The following is a 13,384-nucleotide window of genomic DNA, read 5'->3' as shown; positions in this document are numbered from 1 at the left end:
GTCGATTATTAAATGTTGCTACAAATTCACTTTAGATCAAGTGCTGCCCCATTTGCATGCAGCTTTAGGTGCTGCCCAGCTTTGAACATACTCAAGCACAGCTCTAAATGTTGCCCCAGAAATATCCTTAGCAACATGTTCGCTATGTTATGCTCAGCTTTAAGTGCAGCCCATAGCTCTGTTCCGCAACTATTTGGCAACATGTGCAGCGGCTGTCAAGTGCTGCCCAGGCACAGCTTAGCAACATGTCAAGGTGCAGCTTTGAATGTCGCCCAAAACGTGGCCACATTTCTGCCTGCTGCTGTTAATAACAGCTGTTAAAAATGGACTCGTTGGGCAGCTGTTAATGTTATTGTTGCTGGTGCTGCAAATGTTGCTAACAGAAGACGGCAGCTTGATTAACAGCCGCTCTTCCTGTTGCTGCGGACCCGCCCCTCATTTCCGCTCCAATGTTTAACAGCAGCAGCAACAACAACAACAACAACAAGAACAACAGCTCATCAATATTTAATTATGCGCTGTTGATCTACAGCTTGACTTGTGAGTGTGTGTGTGTGTGTGTGTGTGCTGCCTGCATTTGTCTAGACTTTTGATTAATGGGCGCAAAAATGTTTTTGCCTGGCGCAAAAATGTTATTTCAACAATTTTATTATTATTTTTGCTGCTGTTGTTGTTGTTGTTGTTGTTGTTGCTGCTGTTCCAGGCTATTTATTGCTTTCGGCAAATTCATTCATCGATGCACAACGTTTTGACAGGCAAAACGTGCAAATACAATAAAAACAATAATAAAGAAAATAATTTCAATTTCGGCATGCGCAATTTTTAGACCAAAATTAATAATTATTGTCTGCGCGCAGCGTGGGCGGCACTCAGCAACAACAACAACAACAACAACAACAACAACAACAACAACAACAACTAGAGCTTAGGCAAGTGCATTGGGCACACACACACACACACACACACACACACACACGCTCTGCACTTATGTGTTATTTTTAATGTTCTATGTCTAGAAATAAATTTACGCGTTTTGTGTGCGGCTTTCTTTGTGGTTGTTGTGGTTGTTGTTGTTGTTGTTGTTTGGCAGTGCATTGACTCACACACCCAAAGCAACAACAACAACAACAACAACAGCAACAAACAACAGCAAACAAAATGTTGCGTCTGGCAAACATTTTGCCACAAACAAATTGTTCTGTTAAAATGCAAATATTTTTTGTCCTGCTCGCTTTTGCTTCTCTCTCTCTCTCTCTCCCTTCCTCTCTCTTTCTCTCTCATCTTTTTCTCTTATTAATCCTCTAAATAAACCCTTTTTCTCACACACAGCAACAAAGTTTTGAAGCAGCTTTTAAAGCACCTGAAAGCTCTCTGTTCTTTGCGCTAAAAGCTCAACACCACAAAAGCTTTCGATTAAAGCTTGTTGTCTGCAAACGAACTTTTGATAGGGCTTATTCTCTCTAGATGAACTTTTCTTAAAGCTCTTTGTCTTTGAATGAACTTTTAGCTAAGTTTTATTTGCATTAGTAAATTAATTGATTTAGCTTAATTTAAGATTAGTTCAAGATTGTTTATGTACATTTAAAACTAATTTAGACTTTAATCAGCTAAGTTTCCGCAAAGCTTACTTTAATAGCACAAAAAGCTCGCCAGGCCTAGACTTGCAACTGGACTACTTATTCGTCTTAATTTAAGGCTGATTAAATCCCAACTTTTTGTTTAATTTAAAGCTGCAATTAAGCTTAACTTTCAGCTGAAAGCGCCTGTTAAAAGCTGTCTTTCTTTTTACGAAATGCTTGCCATTTGGAATATCTGCTAAGGAAGCCCTTGGCGACAATTTTGTGTGGTGTACGTTGTGTATTTTAGGCAGCATGTGGCATGTGCTCAGAGCTGTCTCTGTGTGTGTGTGTGTGTGTGTGTGTGTGTGTGTGTGTGTGTGTGTCTGCTGCATTTAGAGACAACAACAAACAGATGAATCTTCGCACAATGTGCTAATTACAGTCAAAAGGCAGCGACAGGCATTTCAACTTCTAATAAACATTGTGGGGCTGCCGCCAACACGTGGCCCACAGCAGCTGTGTGCGAGTGTGTGTGTGTGTGTGTGTGTGCGAGTGTGTGTGTGCCTTGTTGGTCATTTGTTTTAGCCAACGAAGCAGCCAACTAAAAATTCGCCTTGGTGTTGCCAAATGCGTTGCTGACTCACATGACGCAGAACCTCTGCCGCTGCCGCTGCCGACGTCGACGTCGACAGCGGCGTCGCACTGGCGCACAGTATATTTGATTTTTTTTTTTGTTGGGCTATTTTTTGTAGTCTACACACACACACACACGCACAGGCGCGCAAAGTGCCTTTGAAAATGGCTTTGCGCTGAGTTTTCCATTTGGGAATACCCTGTAAAATGGGCAGAGCGAACAGCCCGACTTGAGTTGCGACATCTGCTGCCGCAAGAACTTGCGGCTAAGGCAAAAGAGTGCGTACAGGGTAACTGCCAGTCGTGCTTTCTTTTATATGCTGCTCACTTTTTGCCTTGGCTGCGTGCGCTTTTAATTGAGTTAAAAGATCAGCACAGATCAGCGTATATAGTCTGCGGATTGGTAGCTGAGGGGCGACGGATGGCAGGGTAAAGGGGAAGGGGGGGGGGGGGAATGGTGGTCTGGTATATATATAGAGCCCGTATGCTGGCTAGTTGTTGTTGATGATTTGAGAAATGTTATTTCTGTTTTGCGCCTTAATTAATTGTTGCAAAATAATTAGCGTAAAAGTTAAAGCTCAACGCTGAATTTCATAAAATCAAATCAAATAAAATCCCAAAAAAAAAAAAAATATATAAAAATAGGATGAAAAGAAACACGATGAAAAAGCTTAAAGAGCGGCACGCTTTGAGGGGCGGCAGGGGCGTGGCAGTCAGCCAAGCGAATTGCGGCGAATTCGAATACGATTTCAAATCCGATTTCAAATCCGATTTCGGTTTCGTTTTTATTTGCGATCTTCAAAACTTGACAACTGCAAGTATTGAGCTCTCAATCAGTCCGTACATCGCTTTAAGGGGCGGCAGGGGCGTGGCAGTCAGGCAAGCGAATTGGTTGGTAACTATTCGGATTTCAATTCCGAGTTCGATTCCGATTTCGTTTTCGCTTTCGCTTTTGTGCGCGTTTTTGTTTGCCTTCTTGAAACCTGACAGCGACGAGTGTTGGGCTGTCAATCAGTCTGCGCGGGCTCAATCAATCAATCGCCAAATGAATCGATAGATCGAGCGATCGTTGAAGCAAACAACAACGCGGCAAACAACAAAAAGAAAACCCAAATAAAATAGGTTGGAAAATTGTAACGCAAGAGTGCAGCAAGTGTAAACACACACACACACACACACACACACACACACACATATTGGGGTGTGTGTGTGTGTTGTTTTTTGGAAAATGCATTTAAATGCGAGACGCACTCAGTTTGTCAACGGACGCGCCCCAGTTTATTTATTTTATAAGCAATTAAATTATTTAAGTGCAAAGCTAACAAAAAGCAACCTGAAGAATGTTTTTGCCTGCGCCTCAGACACGCACTGCCCCTCACTGAATACCCTGTAATTCAAGCAGCGAGACCTACGCGACCTAACTCCGCCTGCTTTGAGCAAATGTTGTGCCATATTTTCATGATTTATATAAACTTTCGACGTATTAAGCCTGATTAAATGTTGATATAGCCCCGCCTCAGCTTGCTTGCTCTTGCCTCGCCACAGCTTGCTGTCTACAGGGTATCAGCTAGTCACCTTCTTCTGTTTGTATCCTCTTTTTTTTTTGGAACGCTTCGAAATGAAGATCTCTAATGGCTGATTAAGTGCGGCCGCTGCCGCTGACGACAGAGTTGGGAGTCGCGCTTGTTCTTGATAATTTATGACAGCTCTGCGCTTGGTGTGAGCGCTTGGGGGTGGGCGGTTGGCCGGCCGGTGAGGAGGGGACGGAAGGGGGGGGGGGGGGGGCAAACACTTCGCGGTGGCGGCAACAAAGCAAACAACAGCCGAGGCCGATGGACAAATGCACACACAGCGAGGTGTTGTGTTCACGCCCCCCCCCCCCCCTCCCGCCACGCCCTAACAATTTTCTCATTACCCAAAAAAAAATAAATATATATATATATATGTATGTATATATGAAACTGAGAAATAAAAGTTCAAAAGTGAAAAAGCCGCAAAGGTGCGACGACGCGTTTAAAGTCGCTAGCAAAACGCGCGCACAAAATACACAAAAAAAAGGGGCTCGTTCGGATGTTGTTCTTCTTCTTCTTGTTGTTGCTGTTGCTGCTGTTGTTGTTGTTGTTGTTGCTGTTGCGCCTTGGCAACTACAATGGCCAAAAGAAAAACTCGCAACTCGCGAAAATCGATTGAGACGAAAAGATTTTTCGCCGGGCTCTGCTTATGTAAAAAACGCGTCAATCGCAAATGAATCAAGCGACGGCAAGCAGAACGGGGAGAGGAGGGTGAGAGAGAGAGGGAGAGAGAGAGAGAGAGGGAGAGAGAGAGAGAGGGGGGAGAGAGGAAACCTCAATCTTAATGAATGACAATTCCTTTCCAATTAGCCAGCAGATCTGGCAGGTCTGTGCCATATGCATATTATATATATATACAAATATATATACATATATGATAAATCGATGCAAATATATGATATAAATATAACTATATATATATATATATAGGATGTATGCCTGCAGCATAGCGACGAACTGTGCTCGATTGTGCTTCACTTTGAGCCACATCCGGTTTGCCTTCTCGTTAATATAGAGAATGTATTCGGCATTAAGGAAAACTCGGGTTCAAAATCTCTCGAAATGGAACTTAATAACAATTCAAATAAGATCAATTTTAAACAAAGTCAAGAATAGAATATATAAACACTGCCGAAATAAAATTGTGCTCAAAAATCGCACAGTGAGAAGCGCAAAGAAGGGCGATTGTTGATTTGAAAAGCAAATCAAAATTCAAAATTGTTTTCAATTAGCAAAAGAAAAGTACGAAAAAAAAAAGAAAAGTTAAGTGTCAATTTGCGGCAAATGTCACGAGTCCGCCAGAAGCAAGCGGAAAACTAGCGTATCTGGCTTGAAATTGGCTAAAATGGCGTAGAACAAATTTGCGCAAAACAGAAAAAAAAGGAAGCCAAATGGAAGCCAACGTGGAACGAAGTCTGTTGCAAGCGTTGCAATTATTTTAGTGTCTGTGAAATTTGTTTAGACAATTGCGCATGAGTTGCCCCAAAAGCAGCTAATTTGTGTGTGTGTGCGAGTGTGTGTGTGTGTGCGAGTGTGTGTGTGTGTGTGTTGGCTATTTTGGAACAGAGCCGAAGGCAGCCAAAGGCAACGTCTCTGGCCGTAAACATTTTCAATGACTATTTTTATTTTTATTTGTTTTTGCTTGTCGTTTGGCTTTTTTTATTTTTATTTTTTGTTTTTTGTTATTTATTTATTTTTTTGTATTTATTTATTTTTTGGTTTTAGTTTTGCATTTTTGCTCATTTACAAAGCAAATCACGCGACTGCGAGTTGCCCCCGTCGCAGATGTCGTCAAAAGTTCAGCCGCAGCAGACGGCAAAAACAATTCTGTAAATGTTGTTGTTGTCGCAGTTGTTGTCGCAGTTGTTGTTGTTGCTGCTGCTGGCTAATTTTAAATGCGCTGATAAGTTGCACAAATATTCTAAGGATGTGTATCTTGTGGGTTGGCGGGGTTGGCTCTAGTTTGTTGTTGATGACGTTCCCAATGATCCCGATGATCGTTGCGCGCTGCAGCTGCAATGAATGAGCCGCAACAACAACAACAAGCAAGCGGCAACCTAACTGAGTTCAAGCAAATTATGATATTGAGTGCAATTGAAGCTGGCTACACGCTTAAAGCTCCAATGGCGAGCTTTAAGTGGGCTTTAAGCGAGCTTTATAGTGCTCGGATAGTTCAATTGATAGCAGCTTGCAAATCACTTAAAGAGGCATTTCGCTATGTAACTGCCTTTTGCTTAGATCCCGGCGAGCTTTAAGCAAGCTTTTTGTGAGCTTTAAGTGCGCTTTAAGCGATTTTATAGCGCTCACACAGCTCAATTCCTGCCTTTCGCTTTTCGCCATGTCATTGTCTTTACTTGGCTTTTGTCGAGCTTTAAGTAAGTTTTAAGTGAGCTTTAAGCTCAAGGCAAAGCTTTTGCTAGTTGCTGGGCACACAGCAAAGTCAACTTTACTGCAGGCACTTGAAACAATTCAAAGTAGCTTAAAGATTAGATGATTTAAGAGAGCTTTGAGTGAGCTTTAAGGCAGGCTAACAAACAAAGCTTTAGGCTGACAATGCTTGGCTGTTTAAAGGCTAAAGATGTGCATTTCAATTAAAGATTTTCGCTTGCAATTTAATGGCAATGAAAATATGCTATTCGAATTTGGCTCTGGCTTTGGCTTGGGCAACTGCGAATGGGAACAGTTGCACAAACACATCACAGAAACTGGGCAGGCGGTCCGCTTCCGCCTATCAGCGATGCACAATTTTGATGATGCGCGAACCACAAAGCCATTTAATGGCTAAAGGCGGGTGACGCGGCGGTGCAGGGCGGTGCGGGGCGGGGCTGGCGCTGATTGTGCATTGATAAGTGAAGTGCATGACAGCAATGCCAAATGCGAAATGCCAAATGGCAAATGGCAAAGTTTGGCATATATTGCCAGCTGCCGGCTTTTCTAGCTAGCGAACAGAGCTTGTGCTAATGAAAGGCATATCGAATGGCGGCAATAAAGCGGAATTTGGCTTGAGCCCAGTTCAAACCAGAAGCAGCCAAATTCTAGCCAAAACAGCTAGCTAGCCCCACTTCCTCTTCCCTTTCACTCTCCCTCTCACTCGGTCTCTGTGGAACGGAAATGCGACAGCGAAAAAAAAAAAAAGAAGCTAAATAAAAAACTGTAGCAGCCCACGAATCTGTGAAGCGTATCTGTATCTTATTTGCCTACGCTGCAGCCGAAATATAAAAAAAGAGCCAAATTAATTAACATACACACACACACACGCGCACGCACACAGACAGACAGACAGGCAGGCAGGGAGAGCGACACGGCATTTGGCTTTTTTCTAGCTATAGCTGGGTGGGCGAGCCGCAGGCAGCCCAAACTCGAATTCAAGTTGAAGCCGGCGCATTCGAACTCCAACTCGAAACTCTCTGCTGCAATTTGACACCTTGTGGGCATTAAGTGCTTCCTCTGCCCACACGCGACTCTCGACTCCAGCGACTCCAGCGACTCCAGCGACTCGCGAGCGGTTGGCGGCGATTTGGCGATTTGGCGATTGCGACGACGCTGGCGACGCCTCGTCTCCAAGCCAAAAAAGGCTGCAATCGGTTGTTGTGTTGCTGTTGTTGTTGCTGTTGTTGCAAGCATTGCAGCAACCGGCAACAAATTGGTTGCATTTCGTTTTCGACTGCCTGACATGCAACTGACACTGACGTCAGCGTCGACGTCGACAGAGACCCAAAAAAAAAAACAAAAACACATGAAGAAAGCAAGAAAACTGTCAAGCAAAGCCGAAGCTCAAAAACACTCTAACTTGCATTTAACCCGCCTCTTTTTGGCTAACAACTTTTTAAGTAACAGAAATTAAGTCCAAAACGAAGCAAAAAGTTCAAAGTGGCTCCTTTATTTAATTTAATGTTAATTGTTTGCATTTTTTCAATATTTTTAAGCCCTGAAACAGTCCGAACTGTGTTTAGCCAAGGCAATTTATAAATGTTACAGAATACAAGGTAATCGCAGATCAATTCGAAGTTTAAGTTCCAAGGGAAAGCACAAAAAGAAAAGCGTTTAAAACTAAATCAACTAACAATTTAACGTGAATCAACATAAAATAAATATTAGCATAGGCCAAAGACAAAATAAAATTATTAATTACCCAATTTTTATGCTCAAAACTAACTTGAAAACGAATCGGAAACCAACAAATAAATGTATGAAAATCAATTGCCCGAGCACGAAACCCAAGACCCAAACCCAAGCACGAAACCAAACCGGAAACTGAACCCAAACCAGAAACTGAACCCAAACCTGAACCGAAGCCAAACCCAAGACCCAAGCCCAAGCACGAAACCAAACCGGAAACTGAACCCAAACCAGAAACTGAACCCAAACCTGAACCGAAGCCAAACCCAAGACCCAAACCTAAGCGCGAAACCAAACCGGAAACTGAACCCAAACCAGAAACTTAACCCAAACCTGAACCGAAGCCTGAAATATTTCCTTCAAAATTTGACAGACAAAATAATTTTGGTTCTGAACCAAATATTTTTGTATCTGGCAATTTGTAATTAAATATTAATTTTAATTTAAATATTAACATATTATTAATAATTTTGTCAGGCCTTAGTTTATGTTGTGTATTTAGTTCACATGAAAGAACTAAAGAGCAGAACTAGAACAGAAGTTTTGAGCTAAACCAAAACTAAGGTAGAAAGTGAGTTTCAAGCCATTTTTGTGGCTTTTGTTTTGTTTCAATTTTGATAAATGCATTTATATGTATATCCCTTCTAGCTCGCCCACAAACCAAATGTTGCACATTTGGGCCTCGGCCGAGGGCCAGGTCGCATATTTGCACACCAAAGCCGAGTACCTTAAGACTTGGGGCTAAAACGAGAGCCAGGCAAAAACTTGGCGTCTGACAGACGTCGTGGCTCTGACTGTTGCTCTGACTGTGGCCCGGGGACTTAACGCTTTAACGTTTTAACGTGTTTCGTTTTTGTTTAGCTCTTTTTTGCTTTATTTTCTTTTCTTTTTTCGTTTTTTGGCCTTTTCATCTTCTTGTGTTCGTTTCGTAAAAGATCATGGATATGTTTGCCGAGATGCCAAACGGAACGAAGCAGTCGCTCCGTCTGCCCCGCTGTCTGCCCCCCCAACCCCCCCCCCCCCCCTTCCCCTGTCTGCCCGCTCTGTCTGTTTGTCGTCTCGTTTGCTGCTTTACGTAGGCACATCTTGATTTTCGTCGTCGTCGTCGTCGTTGTTGTTGTTGTTGTTGTTGTCTTTTACACGCATTCATTAAAAATAAGTTAACAACTTTTTAACACCTAACTGGGCGGCAGACAGTTGAATAAATGAATTATGCTGACGAATGGCGAATGCTGTGTGTGGATTGTGCTTGTTAAGGTGGCAGAGGGGGCAGAGGGGGGTAGAAGGGAGGGGAGGGGCGGTGTGGGCAGGGGTATTGGCCCGGCGAACGTAGGCAGCCCGGTCTTTCAACGGGAAGGGGGAAGGGGGGGGGGGGACTAAGCAGCTCGCGGCGGCGGCAGCGCTTGTTAATCAGCTAAATTAAATGCGAAATGAACAAAACGAATTGGTAGTTAGTTGTTGGCCAGTTTGTTCGCCCCCCCTCCCGCTCCCCTTTGACGTTGCGCCCGCGCTGTCTGCTTCACCTGCTGAAAACGTGCGTGGTTTTTGATGTTTGATTAGCCCAATCTTGTGGCGTCCCCCCTCCGTCCCCCTCACCCTTCCCCTAGACCACCTTTAACAAGTCAAAAAGCAGAAATACGGCCAAAAAGAACGGTTGATTTAGTGTGTGTGTGTGTGTGTGTGTGTTGTGCGTTGGCTTTTCATTCATTAAAAAAAATAATGTTGGTGGGATTTGCCGTTGCCCGAATTTGTAGTCAATCGCGGTGCCTACTACAGCATACTACGCCATAGATACAGATACAGATACAGATACAGATGCAGATACAGATACAGATACACAAAAAGATACATATCTATATATGCACACATTTATATATAGCTATAGCATGGCATATTATGCTTTTAATTAGCGCTATGCTGCGGCTCGCTCGAGTGGCCTGTGGGTGGATTGGGTGGGTGGATTGGGTGGGTTTGTGTCTTGGCCAGTGGCAGACATGATAAGCTATTGATCGTTTTTCTTGTTGTTGTACTTAGTTGTATGTGATCTTAACATATGAAGTATTTGCTATTAATCGACACCAATCCCAAGTCTTTCACTTGGTCCCAAACGTAGCCCAAGCCATAAAAATGTTATATATCATGTATTATGCTATAGCCCATTAAAATTAAATGAGCTAAGCTTAAACATTCCCTAAATGTACCCATTTGCACTAATTAGCATTATGTAAACGACGTGCGATTATGGAAATATTTGATATATGCTGAATTATCGAGAAAATATATGATTTACAAAACGATTAAATCGGTTAGCTGAACACATGGCCTAGTTATGCTCATGTTAAGGTTTTGGCTTTATGTAAATGACGAGCGATTTGGAAAAGATTTTACAGGAATCGAACTAACAACAAAATACGTAGTTGACAAAAGGATTCAACGAGCTAACTACAAAAACTAAGAAGTTACGCACATTTTAAGCGAACAACTTGGAGGAATATTATTATAAAACGGAAGCAACACTTTTAAATTTAAATTAAAGCAGTTGGTTTATAAAATTAGAGTGAATTAATCTGAATGGAACACAAAAGCTGAAAAAGGGTGAAAAAATTGCGCGGCTTTGAGCGGCAGCAGTAGAGCTGAAGATTAACATGAACATTAACATGAACATTGCGCCGCATTGTAAGACGAGAAACAGCTCAAAGTCGTTGCTAGCAAAACCGCAAACTGTTTTTAATTGAAATGAGGGAAAAGCAAGCCAAGCTGAGGCAAAAAAAAAAAAAAAAAGCCAACGGGGGCGGGCGGAAAAACAAAGGAAAAACTCGTGCAGGGAAAAACGAAACAAAATAATACAGAACAGAACTGAGCATGACTGACTGCAGGCTGCCCCCTCCCCCTCACTGCACACACTCCCCTCTCTCACGGTGTAGAAACAGGAAATGCAGCTAATCAAGCGTGTGAGTTGCAACAAATTGAACTAAAGGAGCTCTAACTGGGCCTGGGTCTCTTGGGCTAACTAAGCAGCTTAGCAGAGACAAAGGCGAGCTGCTTGCCGCATCTCTGTCTTGGGGTCGCCCTCATGTCTGGCTGTCCGGACAGCCGGGTAGCCGGGCAGCGGAAGGGAATTCCCGCATTCCGGATTAGCACAAGCATAAATAAAAAAACAGAAGAAATAGAAAACCCAAGCTGCAACATTGTTGTTGCACACACACACACACACACACCGCCGGCGGCTTAAGGGTGCGAGCCAGTGCAGCGGCCGGCCGGCCAGGTAGCCGGGCCACGGAAAAACCCTAAGCCCAAAGAGAACAGGGCTCGAAACGTGTTGCCCACTTTTATGGCCAGCCGGCGGGCGGGGCGTATGCGCAATTTGTGCGCTTGCACAACAGCAGCCCAACAGATACGACTATATCTATGACTATATCTATGGCTATATCTATGTGTATAGCGGTGTCTGCGTCTCACTTACCTGCCGGTCTATTGGAGCGCCTGGCCGTGTCGGCCTCCTCGAACATGAGCGGCGCATGGCGGCGCGCCTGGACCGCTTGGGGCCAGCAGCTGCTCAGGCTGGAGAGGCAGAGGAGCAGCGCGACGAGCAGCAGCTGTTGCAATCTTCTATGATAATGATGTGTGGCGCCGCTAACGTTGCAGTCGCAACTCCCGTTGCTGCCGTTGCTGCTGCCGTTGCAAGCTGTGCTGCTGGCTGCCTCCGCTGCCCCCGCTGCCGCCCCCGCTGCCGCTGCCCCCGCTGGCCTGTCCAGCGTCTGCACCGTGCCCGTGGCCGTGGCCCAGGCCGTGGCGGCAACATTCGTTTGTTTGTTGATCATTTCGTTGATTTAATTAATTATTATTCAATTTCTTGTTAAGTTTAGCTTTGATTAGGCACAAAAAAAAAATATATATAAACAATTGTAAATAAGTTGCACGCACTTTTTGCTAATTCGCAAACAGAAAAAATAAAAAGGAAAAATTGTTAGATGTATATATATTTATTTCGACCGACCGAACCGATATTTGTTATTTGTTTGTTGTTGCATATATATATATATATATTTGATGTTGTTGTTGTTGTTGTTTTGCAGATTAGATAACACACGCGTGTTTCTTTCTTTCTTGAATTTTTGTTTCCCCGAATTTTGCAAACTTTTCAAACAACTTTTTTCAGTTGCCTTTTGATTGTTGTTGTTGTTGCTGTTGTTGTTGTTGTTGTTGCGCGCACTATTTTGTTGGTATTTGTTTTTTGTTTCTTACTTCAATTGAAATGTATTGAGAGATTTCGTCAATTTTAATCAAGACTTGTTTTTGCACATTTCTCATTCTTTTTCCCACAGACTTTTCATAAAACAAAAGTTCCCCAAAATAAAATCTGTTGCCAGTTGCAAGTTGTTGTTGTTGTTGTTGTTGTTGTTAGTTAGCTTGTTGCTGCTTGTGGTTGTTAATGTTGCTTGTTGCCTGTTGCTTGTGTTGCTGTTGTCGGCGAGTCGGCGAGTTTTTATCTACTAGATAGCTCACGGGGCGCACACGCCGTGTATATGGGCTCTGGCTGCTGCGCCGCTGCTTGCTCAACTGCGACTGTGTATGTGTGTGTGTTTGTGTGTGTATGACGATGACGACGCGACGTGCGTGTGTGTGAGTGTGAGTGTGAGTGTGTGTGCGGTTACGAACGTTTCAGAAAATAATGTCCACACACGGTATCGGTCGGTTGAATAAATAAACTAAAACAAGCGCAAACGATGACAGCAGCGACCGCGACCGCGACTGCGACGCTGACGGTGACTGCGACGCAAAAGAGCGCGCGCAGCCAGAGAGCGCGAGCGCAAGAGTGAGAGAGCGCGTGCACACAGAACGTGCAGGCCAGACAGGCAGGCAGGCACGCAGGTGAGGCGACAGCAGCAGCAACAACAACAACAACAACAGTTAAACTTGTGAGAGAGCGCGCGCGCGCGTCAGCTTGAGAGAGCGTCTAGCGTGTGGGAGAGCGCGCGCGCAATGCGAGAGCCATAAAGTTTGCTGCTGTCGGCGTCGTTTACTGATCGTGCGGCGCTCGGCTTTCGTCGTCTCATCGTCGTCTTCGTCTCTGCTGCTAGCGGTTTTGGCAGTAGCAGCGGCTGCGGCTGCGGCAAACGTAGCGCTTGCAATTTTCTTTTGCTGCTGTTATTGTTGTTGCTATGGTTTGCCGTTTGCAAAACCTGCGCCTTGCTGCTGCTGCTGCTGCTGCTGCCGCCGTCGTCGCTGCGGCTGCGGCTGCGGCTGAGTCGCGTGTCGCCAAGATGTTTGCCCGATGACGAACGACGCGCCGTCGTTCAATGCTTGCACTGCCAGCCTAGCAGCAGCGGCGCATGCGTGCGTGCTGTTGGCCACCCCCTCCCCCCGCCCCTGCTACAACACTGTGTCATTTGTTGCGCCAGCAACATGTAGCCTGCATTGCATTTGCACGCAACATGTTGCCAGCCACTCGCCCCGCTCGGGCCAACGAGCACCTGACTGCCTCTACCTGACGGCCTGCTT

General features: G+C 44.4%; 1 protein-coding gene across 2 annotated transcripts in view; it reads right to left on the bottom strand.

Moving 5' to 3' along the window:
* The window catches only part of sog (short gastrulation), a 51,551-nt gene that overhangs the window by 19,568 nt on the left and 18,599 nt on the right, over positions 1-13,384 (bottom strand). Inside the window, exon 2 of one of the 2 annotated variants that reach the window (XM_064682683.1) lies at positions 11,346-11,748. The exons of the other annotated variant lie outside the window; for it this stretch is intronic. Within the exon in view, the coding sequence (XP_064538753.1) occupies positions 11,346-11,703 (358 nt within the window). The 5' untranslated portion in view covers positions 11,704-11,748. The remainder of the gene's footprint in view (positions 1-11,345; positions 11,749-13,384) is intronic. 2 annotated transcript variants of the gene reach the window in all.

The sequence above is a fragment of the Drosophila montana genome, unplaced genomic scaffold (genome assembly GCF_035044405.1).
Source record: "Drosophila montana isolate Dmon_TW-CO22-7 unplaced genomic scaffold, ASM3504440v1 contig_2482_1, whole genome shotgun sequence".
Lineage (NCBI taxonomy): Eukaryota > Metazoa > Arthropoda > Insecta > Diptera > Drosophilidae > Drosophila > Drosophila montana.
This window is presented reverse-complemented; position numbering and strand designations above follow the sequence as displayed.